A 16,840-nucleotide genomic window follows, 5' to 3' on the forward strand; every position below is an offset into this window, starting at 1 on the left:
TTCAACAAAGCATTTTCTAACTCAAAGAAATAAAGTATTTTATAAATTATCTATTTTAAGGATGGGCTTTTCAGTGTAGGGTTTTCCTAAATCATACTACACAGCCAACAGCTTAGCCCAGGCAGAGTTCAGTATGAGTGAACACGATATGGAAACAACACAAAACAAATATAAACCCCCTCCACACACAGTTGGATTTAATTTTAGTCATCTGCTTTGAACTGCTAGAGGGGAATAAAAGATACATCCTAAGGCTAGAAGTAGGCTGAAATGTAAATATTTCAGAATTTTATAATGAGCACAACTAGTTGTTCACTCTTACTGGAAACAGCTAAGAAACAGATGAAAGTGGAATTGCTTGTTGCAACTTGAAACTCATTATTGCTCAGCATCATCCCTGATTTATTGTATCAAAGCCATGCTAATGAAGCCAAGGTCTTAGGTTTCAGTGAAGCAGTCACCATCTTGCATTTTGTTAGCTACAGATGTATCTGCTTTTCTACAAAATTTTTTCCTTAGTCAGAAGAGTAACTATGTGCAAGTATAAGAATGAAGTAATGTAGGTCCATCCTTACACCTGAAAAATGTATATTTATATTTATATTTATGTGTGTGTATAATAAAAAAGTAGGATAGTTCCATAGCATTATAAAATATTAATGATTAACTAAAAGACAAAGATGATATTTGGATTTAAGAATAGGACATTTTCTTTAGTAAAGGAAAATGAATGATTTATATGATTTCTATAAAGAAATAAAACTGGAGTTTTATTTTAGAAAGACAGTTTTAGATGGCACTATTTCGTATATATTAAATAAAACTCTTTATAGCTCTGTCAACTATACAATAAAAGAAGATTTTTTTTCCCAAAATCTGTTGCATTCCAACTGCAACATGTGTTATTCATTATCTGAGAACAGATACCTTTAAAATATTTTTTAAAAAACTATACTGTATTTTTTTCAAAGTCATCGCCTTTTTGCTACCAATAACAAAATATTAATGCTGCTCTTTGAAAAGATGTCTTATCAATTTATTTTATTTCTTTTTAAGTAATAAAACATATGTTTAATCATTATGATTTAAGCTTTCTTAAATCTTAAATGATTTAAGCAGCACACAGAAGTCTAATTAATTACTGACACTGTAATATTCCAGGTCAATGGATCAAGTGCTAAATAAATTGATCTCTTCATCGCTTTTTAAAATACACATTTTCCTGACCCATTCAAAAAATGGACCAAATAACTAAACAGACATTTCTTGAAAGAAGACGTGCAGATGGCTCACAAACACATGAAAAGATGCTCAACATCACTCATTATCAGAGAAATGCAAATCAAAACTACAATGAGGTACCATCTCATGCTGGTCATAATGGCTGCTATCAAAAAAGTCTACAAGCAATAAATGCTGGAGAGGACGTGGAAAAAAGGGAACCCTCTTACACTGTTGGTAGGTATGCAAACTAGTACAGCCACTATGGAGGACAGTGTGGAGATTCCTTAAAAATACTGGAAATAGAACTGCCATATGAACCGGGAATCCCACTGTTGGGCATACACACTGAGGAAACCAGAATTGAAAGAGACACATGTACCCCACTGTTCACTGCAGCACTGTTTACAATAGCTAGGACATGGAAGCAACCTAGATGTCCATCAGCAGATGAATGGATAAGAAAGTTGGATTACATATACACATGGAATATTACTCAGCTATTAAAAAGAACACATTTGAGTCAGTTCTAATGAGATGGATGAAACTGGAGCCTATTATACAGAGTGAATTAAGCCAGAAAGAAAAACACCAATATACTATATTAATACATACATATGGAATTTATAGTAAATGGCATTTAACATAAATTGGTAATGACCAATTTGGTCGTTAAGATGGTAACAACAATCCTTTATGTGAGACAGCAAAAGAGACACAGATATAAAGAACAGTCTTTTGAACTCTGTGGGAGAAAGTGAGGGTGGGATGATTTGAGAGAATAGCATTGAAACACGTATATTACCAGATGTGAAATAGATGACCAGTCCAAGTTCAATGCATGAGACAGGGCACTCAAAGCTGGTGCACTGGGACAACCCAGAGGGATTGGATGGGGTGAGAGGTGGGAGCGGGGTTTGGGATGGGGGTGTCACATGTATACCTGTGGCTGATTCATGTCAATGTATGGCAAAATCCACCACAATATAGTAAAGTAATTAGTCTCCAATTAAAATAAATTAATTAATTTTTAAAAACTACACATTTTCCAAAGCAATTCACAAACAACTGAATTCAAGCCACAAATTAAAAGTAATCACCTATTATAACAATGGTTGCAGATAGATATTAACAGTCCTTATATATACTCTACATTATTCATCACATGGCTTTATACTTATTTGGCACTTAAAACTTATTTGTTTAAAGTAAATATATAAAACAGAGAAAATACATTTAAAGTACAAAAACTAGCAGGTCAGGCATCTTGTTAGAAGCTCTCAGTTACAGAATGCCAGCAGCAGCAAGGAAGACCAATGGGATGACAAAGGTGAGATATTGGCAAGAATTTTAATGAGGGTAAAAGGTCTAATAGTTCATTCCCATTACTTGGTATACTTGGTTTTGTTGTAGAGAGTTCACAAAGTGTAAGATAATAGCGCAAAATCTGTGATTTTTATGCTTTGCTGTTTTCTATTATAAGTCTTAACCCTGTGACAGTGATAAAATACATAGTAAATAAGTTTTAGGGCCTTTTTCTAGCCAACTATGCAGTATCTCAAGGGTCTAATGTTAAACACTATCAACTACATTTTTTTTTCCCAAAAAGAAACATAAAAGCTCAAGGTTACAACAAAGCTAGGTGAAAAGGTGCATCTAGGGATAAGCACTGGGTTTGATACAATAAAATAATATTGAAAGAATGCATTTTAAAGTATTTTAATAACATATATCTAACAAAGATTAACAGAGTAGGTACATAACACTACAGAGTTTTATTTTTGGGGGGGTATTATATATAGACACATCTTCAATCCAATTTAAATGGCCCACTTTTGTGATGTTCTTGAGATCTTGGGAGATATACTTGATAGGATCTTTTAGTAACAGTAAAAGAAAACAAACCTATCTAGTTTAAGAAAAAAACAGGAAATAACTTCAAAGTTGCTAACAAGTTCCAAGGCATCATATGGGCTAAATGGCTGGGATGCAATCAATCTTCATAAGCAGACTGGCAGCTGCCCTCATTGTTAATTTGGGTTGAATGGTCTCTTTCCCTGGTCTCTATGTCAGATTCAGCGTGTTGGCTCTATTCTGTTGTTTGCACAGCTCTTACACTCAAAAAACCAAAATACAAAAAAATTAAACAAAACAAAACAAAACTGAGTTCTGGTACCAGTTGGTCAAGAAGCTAATTGATAAAAAACAATGTTCTTTGTCACAATTCCAAATCTTCACTGGGAATTGATTCTGATTGACCCAGCCTGTGTCTTATGCCCAAACATCTGACCTGTGAGCTGTCACACTGAAATATTAATAACATGAGGAGAGTCCCAAAAACTCATCTAGAAAATATATCCCATATGAAATAATGATTTATAATTAAGAATTATTAAAGTATTTAGGATAACACATTTTTCCATTCAACAAATAGTGAAAAGCTACAAAACTTTAGACACTGTTCTAGACACTGAATATTCAGATAGTAAAAGAGATAAATAGTGATGGTTAACCTGCTTTCATGAATCACAGACATTAGAGTGGTTTTCATACAAAACAAAACAAGGAAAAAAAAACAAAACACTATAAACTTGCTAGTTAGAGATAAAAACAAGGATGGGAAATATTTTTAAAGCAAAGATAATTTCCTAACTTCTTAATGACAACATAAATTCCAACATAGAATTCAAAATCCCTATCTATGATGTCTTTCGAAACACATTGTAGATATGGACCATTCTTAAAAGAATGGAAACTGCACACCTCTATAAGTGGGTCAATGCATTACAGTTATATGTAAACATATATGAGGGCTATATAACCCATAGGATAAGTTAATGAAAGCTCCCAATTCACTCATACAATTCAAATTTTATAAGAAATGATAACATAATGTAAAATAACTATTAATAGATTCCCTTTACATGAACTCTACTTGCAAGGTATCAATATTGAACAGATTATGTATTTTCTAGGAAGCAAGCTACTAAGAACACAAATGAATTACATTTTATGTTAAATGGAAAGCTCTCATATTCTAAGGTGTAGTTAGAAATAATAGCTCATCCAATGCAGTAGTATGAAGATTTCAGCTAACAAGCCTAGATTCAGAGCTCATGAACATAAGCAGTTATGATTTTACACTGAACTCACCAAAAAACAGAGAATGGGACATCTTGAGAATTTTGACGTTGGACCACTTCTTGGGCTAATACAGGTCTGTCTCCCTTCACTCTTTCATCTAATCCCTAAACGCTAGTTTGTCATTTGGGTGCTGGGTGTCATTTGGGTGGTACATATTTATCCATACTACCAAGATCTCAATCTCTCCAACTTAATACTTTATTCCATCCCACAGTATATCTTTATGCACACTACCCTGTAAGCTCCGTGAGAGGAAGAGCACTATTTGATTCATTTGAAAGCCGTGTCTAGAATCTAAAGCAGTAACAGTAGGTGCACATTTGACTCCGACTTAGGGCCTTCTTTCTAAGCCTTAACTTATATTAAACCGACTGGAATGTCCTTCCACCCACCTGCATTGTGAGCCCCTATTCATTTTTTCATGACTCAATCCAAGCACATCTCTGCTGAAATCTTTCCTGAATCCTTAGAATTACCCATTCCTTTCTTTGTTCAGCACCCGCACTTACAATTAATACAATTACCATACCTTCATTATGACTCTGATGTCTTATTTCTGTATTGTCAACTACAAAATTTTGTATTTGAATGTAAATGTATATATGCACACACACTCATACATATAATAACTATATATTAGACATCTGTAAAACTCTATAAGACTGCAATATTTTTGAAGCCAAGGACAATAGATAACTTGCTATTATATCTTTGGGCTAAGACTATTTGTTGAGTGAATGATATATAGCACAATTAGAAATGATGATTTTCCAAAGGAACAAAAGATAAGTGAAACAAAAAAACAATGTCATTAATAAGCCAAAAACAAAAAGAAAACCTATTACAGTTATTATTAAATATATTAAAACCAAGATATTTTCATGAGTTTATAGTATAAAGTTTACATGAATTTTTAGAGGTGCTTCCTTAAGAGCCAATAATTATTTTTTTAAACAAACAACTTATTTCTTGTTCCAAGTATAAAGCTTTAGTCCTCCTTATTTTCTTCTTTATCAAATACGTTCATTTTACTTTTTTTTAAACTTCAAAATAGTTCCTAAAAATGTAGAATATCCAACAGTATAGACCATGATGCTCAAAGACTTCTTTGCTTTGTTCATATTTCTAAGATTAAGTCAACTTTCAATCATTCTATTTTGCAATCTTAAAAGAGCCTAAGAATGATAAAATTATAAAATATATAATAATCAAGACAATTTTATATTATTTAAAGACCCTCACAGTACTGATGCTATTTTTTGTTAAGCCAGTGCAATCTAGTTCCATACAAAGCAAGGGAAATATGAGAAGAAAAACGAAGACCTCAGATTGCCTTTTAAAATTGTATTATATTATTCTGTTCTAAAAGATCTTTTTACCTCGTTTCCCTGTTTTTGAATTCATCCCTTATTTTCCTTTTCTATAATATCATTGAGTTTCTTGGCATTTCTAACCAAATCTACAAATCTATAGTATATGCTACCAAGTTTTAATTTTGATTTTGAAGAATACAGCTTAGCTGAAAATAATCAAGACATATTAGAACACTGCAAGCAAATTTTAGTAACTAATACTCATATGCACTCCTTCAAAGAAGTTTTTCTAGGATAGGTGTACCTGTTCATTTATTGAAACAATATTGCAAAACAGGAAAAAAAAAAGCTATTATTTTAAGGTCTTTTCACTCAAGAATTTAGATACATTTTACTATCTACTCATGATAAACAAAGATGTCATAATTAAACATCATAGTTAATACAAACTACACAACTTGTAGAATTAGAGTTCTAGCAACCAAACAACAGAATATAGAAACACCTTAATTCCCTATATCAATACTAGTATGACAGTCATTTTAAAAGCAGATACCATAAGTCTCATAGTGTTACTTAGTTTTGAAGTGGTACATTTTCTGAGGTTGTCATCATTTCTAGACATGTTTATTGCATTCAAAGTATTTCAAAATCATTATTTTTACTTCTGGTCTAAGTATAGAATTATTAAAATTATCACAGTTCTCTAAATAATTCACCATCTACTAAATAGTTTACTGAATCAGTATTCAAAGCATTATTCATATTTTCATTTAAATAAGACAGTGCTCCTGAGAAGTGTGTAAATATTATTGAAAATAAGACTGAGTATATTCTAGGAATGCTATTATTTAAAATATATCCTATTAATTCTTATATAAGGAATAAATTATCAGTTGTACAAAATGCCACATCCTCATCTCACTTTGTCAAAGTCCCTTTGAAGTTCAGATTTTCCTATACTTTTCCAGTTGAAGCAAAACTTAAGAAACTGCAGGCATTAAGTACTAATAACAGGAATAACAGGTAAGGATAAATGAGAGTCAAAACAAGTACGGAAAAGGACTTGTCATGGGGTGATGTCATATATGTGTGTCTTCAATTACATGCATGCCTATGTCAACTTATATATCTATGTGGGATTTCCTACTAGCCCACTTTAAGTGACAAAAACATGGTACTTTTATTCTAAAATTAACAGTATTACTCTCACTATGGTAATATAAAATAATTTAAAAATGCCAAAGTGACAGAAAGGGGCAGAAAAGGAAATTCCTAGCTAAAGTTACAAATTCTTATCTGACTGGTCCTCTGACTCTCCTAGTCCACAGCCTAAAGTTTCCTTCTTGGCTGACATTCAGAAAAGGACACACCTGCTGCAAGTCATGGCCTACACTCTGACAGAATCTTTCATCAATCTTAGGACAACAGTATTTGCCCTAAACTCAGGGTGTCAATCATGATGGCATGTCACTCTTTTTCTTTCCCGGAGTGTGCCTTGTAATCTCTTATCTCCTACATGCCTATAGTCATGGTCTCTGTCGGGCAGAGCAGGAGAGCACAGCCATCAAACACAAGAAGCGAGTCTGTCTTTATGCATCATGACACCACTGTCTATTCACAAAAAGAACAGAAAGAAAGAGTCAGCTTTACCCGCAAAAAGGAGAGGTCCCGGTTGTGCTCGATGCTGGTTATTTCCAGGTTGCCCATGACTACCTCACAGTTCTCATAGTATTTGCGCAAGGCTCGGTACTGCTGCTCCAGGTCAGAGAGAGAGCTCAGCTTATTCTCTGTGCCTGCACACACTGTCAAGACAAGAAGAAACATGGGAAGTTATATAAACTTTGTACGACAGGAACCATGATAACATTTCCCTCAACTCTGCTCTACAACAATCTACTCCAATTTCCTGAATTAAAATATTTTGAATCCTTTTAAGATCCATAATCATACACTGATAAATATGTTCACTTTCATTTTATACAGTTTTACTGAATCATAAATGACATAACATTGTCTAGGTTTAAGATGTGTACAGTTTATTGTGATCCACATAGTCAAAGACTCTCGCATAGTCAATGAAGTCGATTTTTTTTGGAACTCTCTTGCTTTTTCCATGATCCAGAGGATGTTGGCAATTTGATCTCTGGTTCCTTTGCCTTTTCTAAAACCAGCTTGAACATCTGGAAGTTTACGGTTCACATATTGCTGAAGCCTGGCTTGGAGAATTTTGAGCAGTACTTTACTAGCGTGTGAGATGAGTGCAATTGTGCGGTAGTTTGAGCATTATTTGGCATTGCCTTTCTTTGGGATTGGAATGAAAACTGACCTTTTCCAGTCCTGTGGCCACTGCTGAGTTTTCCAAATTTGCTGGCATATTGAGTGCAGCACTTTCACAGCATCATCTTTCAGGATTTGAAAGAGCTTAACTGGAATTCCATCACCTCCACTAGCTTTGTTCATAGTGATGCTTTCTAAGGCCCACTTGACTTCACATTCCAGGATGTCTGGCTCTAGGTCAGTGATCACACCATTGTGATTATCTTGGTCATGAAGATCTTTTTTGTACAGTTCTTCTGTGTATTCTTGCCATCTCTTCTTAATATCTTCTGCTTCTATTAGGTCCATACCATTTCTGTCCTTTATTGAGCCCTTTTTGCATGAAATGTTCCCTTGGTTTCTCTCATTTTCTTGAAGAGATCTCTAGTCTTCCCATTCTGTTGTTTTCCTCTATTTCTTTGCATTGATCGCTGAGGAAGGCTTTCTTATCTCTCCTTGCTATTCGTTGGAACTCTGCTTTCAGATGCTTATATCTTTCCTTTTCTCCTTTGCTTTTTGCTTCTCTTCTTTTCACAGCTATTTGTAAGGCCTCCCCAGACAGCCATTTTGCTTTTTTGCATTTCTTTTCCATGGGGATGGTCTTGATCCCTGTCTCCTGTACAATGTCATGAACCTCAGTCCATAGTTCATCAGGCACTCTATTTATCAGATCTAGTCCCTTAAATCCATTTCTCACTTCCACTGTATAATCATAAGGGATTTGATTTAGGTCATACCTGAATGGTCTAGTGGTTTTCCCTACTTTTTCAATTTAAGTCTGAATTTGGCAATAAGGAGTTCATGATCTGAGCCACAGTCAGCTCCTGGTCTTGTTTTTGCTGACTATATAGAGCTTCTCCATCTTTGGCTGCAAAGAATATAATCAATCTGATTTTGATGTTGACCATCTGCTGATGTCCATGTGTAGAGTCTTCATTGTGTTGTTGGAAGAGTTTGACCAGTGCATTCTCTTGGCAAAACTCTATTAGCCTTTGCCCTGCTTCATTCTGTATTCCAAGGCCAAATTTGCCTGTTACCCCAGGTAGTTTCTTGACTTCATACTTTTGCATTCCAGTCTCCTATAATGAAAAGGACATCTTTTTTGGGTGTTAGTTCTAAAAGTTATTGTAGGTCTTCATAGAACCATTCAACTTCAGCTTCTTCAGCATTACTGGTTGTGGCATAGGCTTGGATTACTGTGATATTGAATGGTTTGCCTTGGAAACCTATATGCCTGTTAGGAAGCAACAGTTAGAACTGGACATGGAACAACAGACTGGTTCCCAATAGGAAAAGGAGTATGTCAAGGCTGTATAGTCTCACCCTGCTTATTTAACTTATATGAGGAGTACATCATGAGAAATGCTGGGCTGGAAGAAGCACAAGCTGGAATCAAGATTGCCGGGAGAAATATCAATAACCTCAGATATGCAGATGACACAACCCTTATGGCAGAAAGTAAAGAGGAACTAAAAAGCCTCTTGATGAAAGTGAAAGAGGAGAGTGAAAAAGTTGGCTTAAAGCTCAACATTCAGAAAACTAAGATCATGGCATTTGGTCCCATCACTTCATGGGAAATAGATGGGCAAACAGTGGAAACAGTGTCAGACTTTGTTTTGGGGGGCTCCAAAATCACTGCAGATGTTAATTGCAGCCATGAAATTAAAAGACGCTTATTCCTTGGAAGGAAAGTTATGACCAACCTAGATAGCATATTCAAAAGCAGAGATGTTACTTTGCCAACAAAGGTCCGTCTATTCAAGGCTATGGTTTTTCCAGTAGTCATGTATGGATGTGAGAGTTGGACTATGAAGAAAGCTGCGCGCTGAAGAATTGATGCTTTTGAACTGTGGTGTTGGAGAAGACTTTTGACAGTCCCTTGGACTTCAAGGAGATCCAACCAGTCTATCCTAAAGGAGACCAGTCCTGGGTGTTCATTGGAAAGACCGATGCTAAGGCTGAAATTCCAGTACTTTGGCCACCTCATGTGAAGAGTTGACTCATTGGAAAAGACTCTGATGCTGGGAGGGATTGGGTGGCAGGAGGAGAAGGGGACGACAGAAGATGAGATGGCTGGATGGCGTCACCGACTCAATGGACATGAGTTTGGGTGAACTCTGGGAGTTGGTGCTGGACAGGGACACCTGGGATGCTGTGATTCATGGGGTCACAAAGAGTCAGACACGATTGAGTAACTTCACTGAACTGAACTGAAGATGTGTACATGTGTGGTTTTGATACACTTACATATTGCAAAATGATTACCACCATAGCATTAGCTAACATCACCATCATGTCATTTAATTACCATAGTTGTGTGTGTGTATGAGTCATGAGAATATTTCAGACTTTCTCTTCCAACAACTTTCAAGAATGTAATGCAGTATTATTAACTATAATCACCATGGTACACAGTAGATCTACACAATTTATTCATCTTAAAACTGGAAGTTTGCACTTTTTACCCAAATCTCCCCATTTCCTCATTCCCAAGTCCCTGGTAGCCACCATTCTTCTCTCTGTTTCTATTAAGTTTGGCTTTTTTAGATTCCACATATAAGTGGCATAATGCATTCACACTCATAAATTGTATATACTAACCACAGAGGCTAAGAAGGCATGGGTTTCACAGATACATACAACAAGGAGATAAATAAACATATATGCTGTGAGTATATAAAGCACAAATATATAAATCCAATATATTTATTTAATTTCACTCAAATCAGATTTTCTTTCAGACTTATAATTCACTCTACTTTATATATATATATATAAATCAGAAGATGATAAAAGTAAAAAATTTATTTTAAAATGATATTTTTGTATTGCAAAGTAATCTGATCTTAGTAAATTTTCTACAGAATTAAAACTTTGGCTTTTAAGCCCTTAAAAATGCTATCTTTTAAAATACAAATATTAAAATCTTAGACTGAAACATTTATAAATATATACTACAAACAGAATAAGTGGGCTAATTTGCTTCAGTCGTGTCTGACTCTTTGTGACCCTGTGGACTGTAGTCCGCCAAGCTCCTCTGCCCCCAGGATTTTCCACGCAAGAGTAGTAGAGTGGGTTGCCATTTCCTCCTCCAAGGGCTCTTTCCCAACCCAGGAGTCAAACCCACGTCTCCTATGTCTCCTGCATTGGCATTCGGATTCCTTATTGCTGAGCCATCAGGGAAGCCCTAATGTACTGTAGAGACTAAAAAACACTCTTAATCCACGATCTTTATTTTTACTGCTCCCAGAAGTTTTATAACTTGTAAAATTTCAGTTGAAAAAAAGTACTATTATGTGGGCTTATCAAATGTAGATTTCAATTACTTTCAATTCCAAAGAGGACAAGCTTATTTTCAATGCAACTATTGATGAGGGTAATTAAGCATTAATTAATAAACTTACTCCGGAGAAGCCTATGGCACCCCACTCCAGTGTTCTTGCCTGGAGAATCCCAGGGACGGGGAAGCCTGGTGGGCTGCTGTCTAGGGGTCACACAGAGTTGGACACGACTGAAGTGACTTAGCATACCAATAAACTTCCTCACCATTTCTAAAATGTATATAATGTCACATTGTAATTTACATGTAGCTTATGTTATACAAGTTTCCTTTGGTTGAAAATAAAACGTATACAAAAATCAGTAGGTAAACATCTAAATGAAAAGGTTTCTAAAATATTAAGTGCATTCTGACCTTTCCTGTAAAAGCTTAAACAAATTTTGGCAGAAAGTTTATTAGTATAATTGTAGTGCCTATGTATTTTTGTATCTTTCTCATTCTGCATATACAAAAAGAATATAGAATATGCAATTATTAATTATTATTGCAAAAATCTCTTTATATAAGACACAATGCTGTAAGCTTTTTGAAGACAGATGAAATATATTAATCATTATTGTCTATCTGCTGAGCTATACAGCATGATGCTTTGCAAAAAATTATTTAATAATTAATTTAATTGCCATAAAAATAAGTATAACTTGTATTCAGAAAATAAACTGCAAGTCAGTAAAGTTCTCATTGTTCAAAAGTGATCAGCTGTATTTTGCAGTACAATGTGAAAACAGAAAATTAGAATAAGTACATTTAAAATTATCTTTTATTAACACAAAATATAATTCAATAAACAGATATTCTAAATAATCAGAATATTCTCAAACATTCTGATTTTGGGAGTTTCTGGTTAACAAAGTTTCAGTTAAAAAATATTTTTGTCTCAGTGAGGCTTTCCTATATATTTATGTTCTAGTCAAGCCATCTAAATCCAGTAAAACATTCCTCCTGACTTTCATCTTGACAGACAGACTTGATTTTTAAAGAACTAGTTTGGATAGATGCATAAAAAATCATTTGTATTTCTTTTCATGAAGGCTCCACTGAATGCCTCACAACTTCCATTTGTCAATCGATTTTACAATCAGGCAATGTATACAAGAAATGCTTAAACCATCAAGTTTCATTGATTTCACAAAGCTGTTTATCAAACAGAATTGAAAAATCTTTTTCACCAGCCAAAACAAGTTTAACGAAATTCAGCCCCCTTTGCCAACACTATTATAAAGTCCTTAAACTATAAGTTCACAATAATCAAGCTTCAAAAATCCTGAATTTACATGTGCTCCCTGGAGTTTTCATTTCAACTGTAACTCCAGGAATAAAGCTATATGTGAAGCCTTAAAAATCACCAATTATTCTATTTAGTATTGATTCAATTACAAATGTAGCTATAGTTGCAAACATGGGCTTTTCAGACTTCTTAAGATTTGTAACCAACAGTGACTGAACTACATGATCCTCATTCAGTAAAAAAAACTAAATAAATAAGACTATAATTAGGAGTTTGTAGCAATTTTCAAAGGTTGGTTAACAAAATTATTCATTAATTCATGAGGCAAATATATTAGAAGCACAAAGAAGAAACATTAACAATATCCATACTAATACTAAAAAATCAATGATTTCCTCCAGGCTTATTATGACTGTGGAAACCAGCACTCCATTTGCTTACTCAAGATAAAAAGAGGGGAAAAAAATAATTGAATCAATATTTTGGCCTGACTTTCAAATCAAATGCCTATGTGAGATATTGAGAAATGAGTATTTATTTAACATCTACTGTTCATTTAGCATGACCTAGTATCATGAAAAATATACATTGATTAAAATGTCCAAGGTTTATTGTAAGGGTTCATGAAGTTGTTCATGCACACAGTAAGGAAAGCAGTAAGCAGTATACACAAGCCATGTATATAATGTGTGTGTAACATTCAGGGACTGTCTGCATAAAGAAATATTTGGTAACTTGATAAAAGTTCTCTTTTTTAAAAACATCTGATTTAACACTGAGTACTTTCTCTTTCAGAAAGTTTACCATAATAAACATGCTTTAGATTGATGTACCTTCTTGGGTATTAAAATTTTCATTAAAAATATAAAATAAATATCAGAAGTAGCACACATTTGCAGAGACTATTGAGTGCTATTATAGTTACACAAACAATTCCTGCAGTTCTGTGTTCAAAATATATATTGAAACAGGGCCAAATTTGTTACTACTTCTTTGTGTGCATGCTAAGTCACTTCAGTTGTGTCACACAACTGAACCTTAGGACTGTGTCACGAACCGCCAGACTCCTCTGTTCATGGTATTCTCTTGGCAAGAATACTGGAGTGAGTTCCAATGCCCTTCTGCAGGGAATCTTCCCAATCCAGGGATCAAACCCTGGTGTCTTATGTCTCCAGCCTTGGCAGGCAAATTCTTTACTGTTGAGCCACTGAGAAAGCCACTTCTACTAAAGTTATTTAATCCAAGACACTTGGATGTTATTTATATTCAAGCTATTTTATATCCAAGGATATAGTTATTATATAGTTATCCTGTAGTTATATAGGATATAGTTATAGTTATTTATATCCAAGGATATATCTGCCCTAGACTTTTGACAGTAGCCTCCTAACTGACTTAATTCCTTACCTGCCCTTGCCCTGGTTAATTCTTTGTCCAGACGCCAGAATGATCTTTTTAAAAAACATCATTCATGTCACTCTCACTGAAAACAATTCTTGGTTTTTAATCATATTTATTATAAGATCCAAACTTCATACTATAACTTGTAGAATGTATATGAGGATCTTTATTCAAATGTCACTCTTTCAGAAAAGCCTTTTCTATCTTATCTAAAGTAGCAGATTCCCATTCATCACGCTCTGTCTTCTTTGCCTTCTTTATTTTTGTTTTACTGCTATCTGAAATTATATGCTTGTTTGTTTTCTTTCATATTAAATATTTCTACATTAGAATGCAAGCTCCATTGTTAGAGGCCTTTCTCTATTCAACACTTAAAGACACATAGCAGACTATCAGTCAATATTCATTGAATAATAAAATGGACTTTGGAGAAATAATTAGCACAGGATCAAATGCTGGTCCTTCTACTTTTATGAGCTGAATGTCTTAAGCAAGTTACTTAGTCACTTAGAGTCTCCGTGTCTGTGCTGAGAGCTCCCAACAATAAACACAATTTAGAGGCGAATAACATAGAGCCTAAAGCCAGATGTCCAGCATTAAAGTCTAGCTCACTGGCTAGACTTTAGCAATCACTGGCTTGCAATTAACCTTGAGCAAGTAACTTAACCCCGCTGTCATTCTATTTCCTCCTCTGTAAAATGAACACAGTAACAACCACCATCTCATAAATTTAAATGAGTGAATACATGTTAACTTGCTTTGCACAATATTTGACTTACTGATAGAGGTAATTGTTAGCTAATGCTATTTAATTGAATGTATGTATATAATATGCATACATTATGGAATATATTAAATCAAATTTTAAAAAAGGTTTGCACAGTGATGTGCAATCAGTTTGATATAAAGAAATGATCACTGGGCAAGGACAATGAAGTTTGAGACATCATTCCTCCAACATTTTTTAGCTGTTTAAAATGGGACAATTATTTCCTTCTTATTGGTTCCAATTTTCTTTTTTCTTTATGTTTCCTTCAAGTTCAAAAATTTTGTGATTGAATTTATTTCCAAAATACATATGTAAAACCTGTTCTACACTGTTGGTGGGAATGTAAATTGGTATAGCCACTATGGAGAACAGCATGGAGGTTCTTTAAGAAACTAAAAATAGAACTACCATATAGCCCTGCAATCCCACTCCTGGGCATGTATCTGGAGAAAAACATGATCCAAATTATACAATGGAGAGAATAAACCCCAATGCCCCCTGCAGCACTGTTTACAAGAGTCAACACATGGAAGCAACCGAAATGTCCACTGACAGATGAATGGATAAAAAAGATGTGAACTACTTATACAATACTGGAGTGGGTTGCCATTACCTGCTCAAAAGGATCTTCCCAACCCAGGGGTTGAACTCGCAACTCCTGCATCTCCTGCACTAACAGGTGGATACTTTAACCACTGCGCTACCTGGGAAGCCCATATACAATGGAATATTACTTTACAATTAAAAAAGAAAGAAAGAATGCCATTGGCAGCAACATGAATGGACCTGGAAATTCCCATGTTAAGTGAAGTAACTCAGAGAGAGAAAGACAAGAACATGATATTGCCTGTCTGCAGAATCTAAAAAAAAAAAAGATGTAAGTAAACTTATTTACAAAACAGGAACAGACTCACAGACTTAAAAGAACAAACTATGGCTACAACAACACAAGAGAAGTCTCTACACATGGGCATCTCCAGATGGTCCACACCAAAATCAGATTGATTATATTCTTTGCAGCCAAATATGGGGAGAGGCAGTACTCTTGCCTGGAAAATCCCATGGATGGAGAAGCCTGGTAGGCTGCAGTCCATGGAGTCACGAAAAGTTGGACACAACTGAGAGACTTCATTTTCACTTTTAACTTTCATGCATTGGAGAAGGAACTGGCAACCCACTCCAGCAGTCTTGCGTGGAGAATCCCAGGGACGGGGGAGCCTGGTGGGCTGCCGTCTATGGGGTCACACAGAGTCGGACACGACTGAAGCGACTTAGCAGCAGCAGCAGCAGCACCAGCAGCCAAATACGGGGAAGCTCTACACAATCAGCAAAAACAAGACCAGGAGTTGACTGTGGCTCAGATCATGAACTCTTTATTGCCAAATTCAGACTTAAGTTGAAGAAGGTAAGGAAAACCACTAGGCCATTCAGGTATGACCTAAATCAATTCCCTTATGATTATACAGTGGAAGTGAAAAATAGATTTGAGGGACTAGATCTGATAGAGAGCCTGATGAACTATGGACGGAGGTTCATGACATTGTACAGGAGACAGGGATCAGGACCATCCCCAAGAAGAAGAAATGCAAAAAGCAAATGGCTGTCTGAGGAGGCCTTACAAAAAGATGTGGAAAAAAGAGAAGCAACAAAGGAGAAAAGGAAAGATATACCCATTTGAATGCAGAGTTCCAAAAAATAGCAAGGACAGATAAGACAGCCATCCTCAGTGATCAGTGCAAAGACATAGAGGAAAACAATAGAATGGGAAAGACTAGAGATCTCTTCAAGAAAATTAGAGATACCAAAGGAACATTTCATGCAAAGATGAGCTCAATAAAAGACAGAAATGGTATGGATCTAACAGACGCAGAAGACATTGAGGTGGCAAGAATACATAGAACTGTACAAAAGAGATCTTCATGACCCAGATAATCACGATGGTGTGATCACTGACCTAGAGCCAGACATCCTGGAATGTGAAATCAAGTAGGCCTTAGGAAGCATCACTAGGAACAACGCTAGTGGAGGTGATGGAATTCCAGTTCAGCTATTTCAAATCCTGAAAGATGATGCTGTGAAAGTGCTGCACTCAATATGCCAGCAAA

At 35.2% G+C, this 16,840-nt stretch overlaps 1 protein-coding gene across 6 annotated transcripts in view; it reads right to left on the reverse strand.

The window, feature by feature from the left end:
• The window catches only part of ERBB4 (erb-b2 receptor tyrosine kinase 4), a 1,287,830-nt gene that overhangs the window by 786,935 nt on the left and 484,055 nt on the right, over nt 1-16,840 (reverse strand). For all 6 annotated transcript variants that reach the window (XM_027566608.1, XM_027566583.1, XM_027566617.1 and 3 more), the window contains exon 2: nt 7,332-7,483. In XM_027566608.1, the coding sequence (XP_027422409.1) occupies nt 7,332-7,483 (152 nt within the window). The remainder of the gene's footprint in view (nt 1-7,331; nt 7,484-16,840) is intronic.

Source organism: Bos indicus x Bos taurus, chromosome 2, assembly GCF_003369695.1.
Source record: "Bos indicus x Bos taurus breed Angus x Brahman F1 hybrid chromosome 2, Bos_hybrid_MaternalHap_v2.0, whole genome shotgun sequence".
Lineage (NCBI taxonomy): Eukaryota > Metazoa > Chordata > Mammalia > Artiodactyla > Bovidae > Bos > Bos indicus x Bos taurus.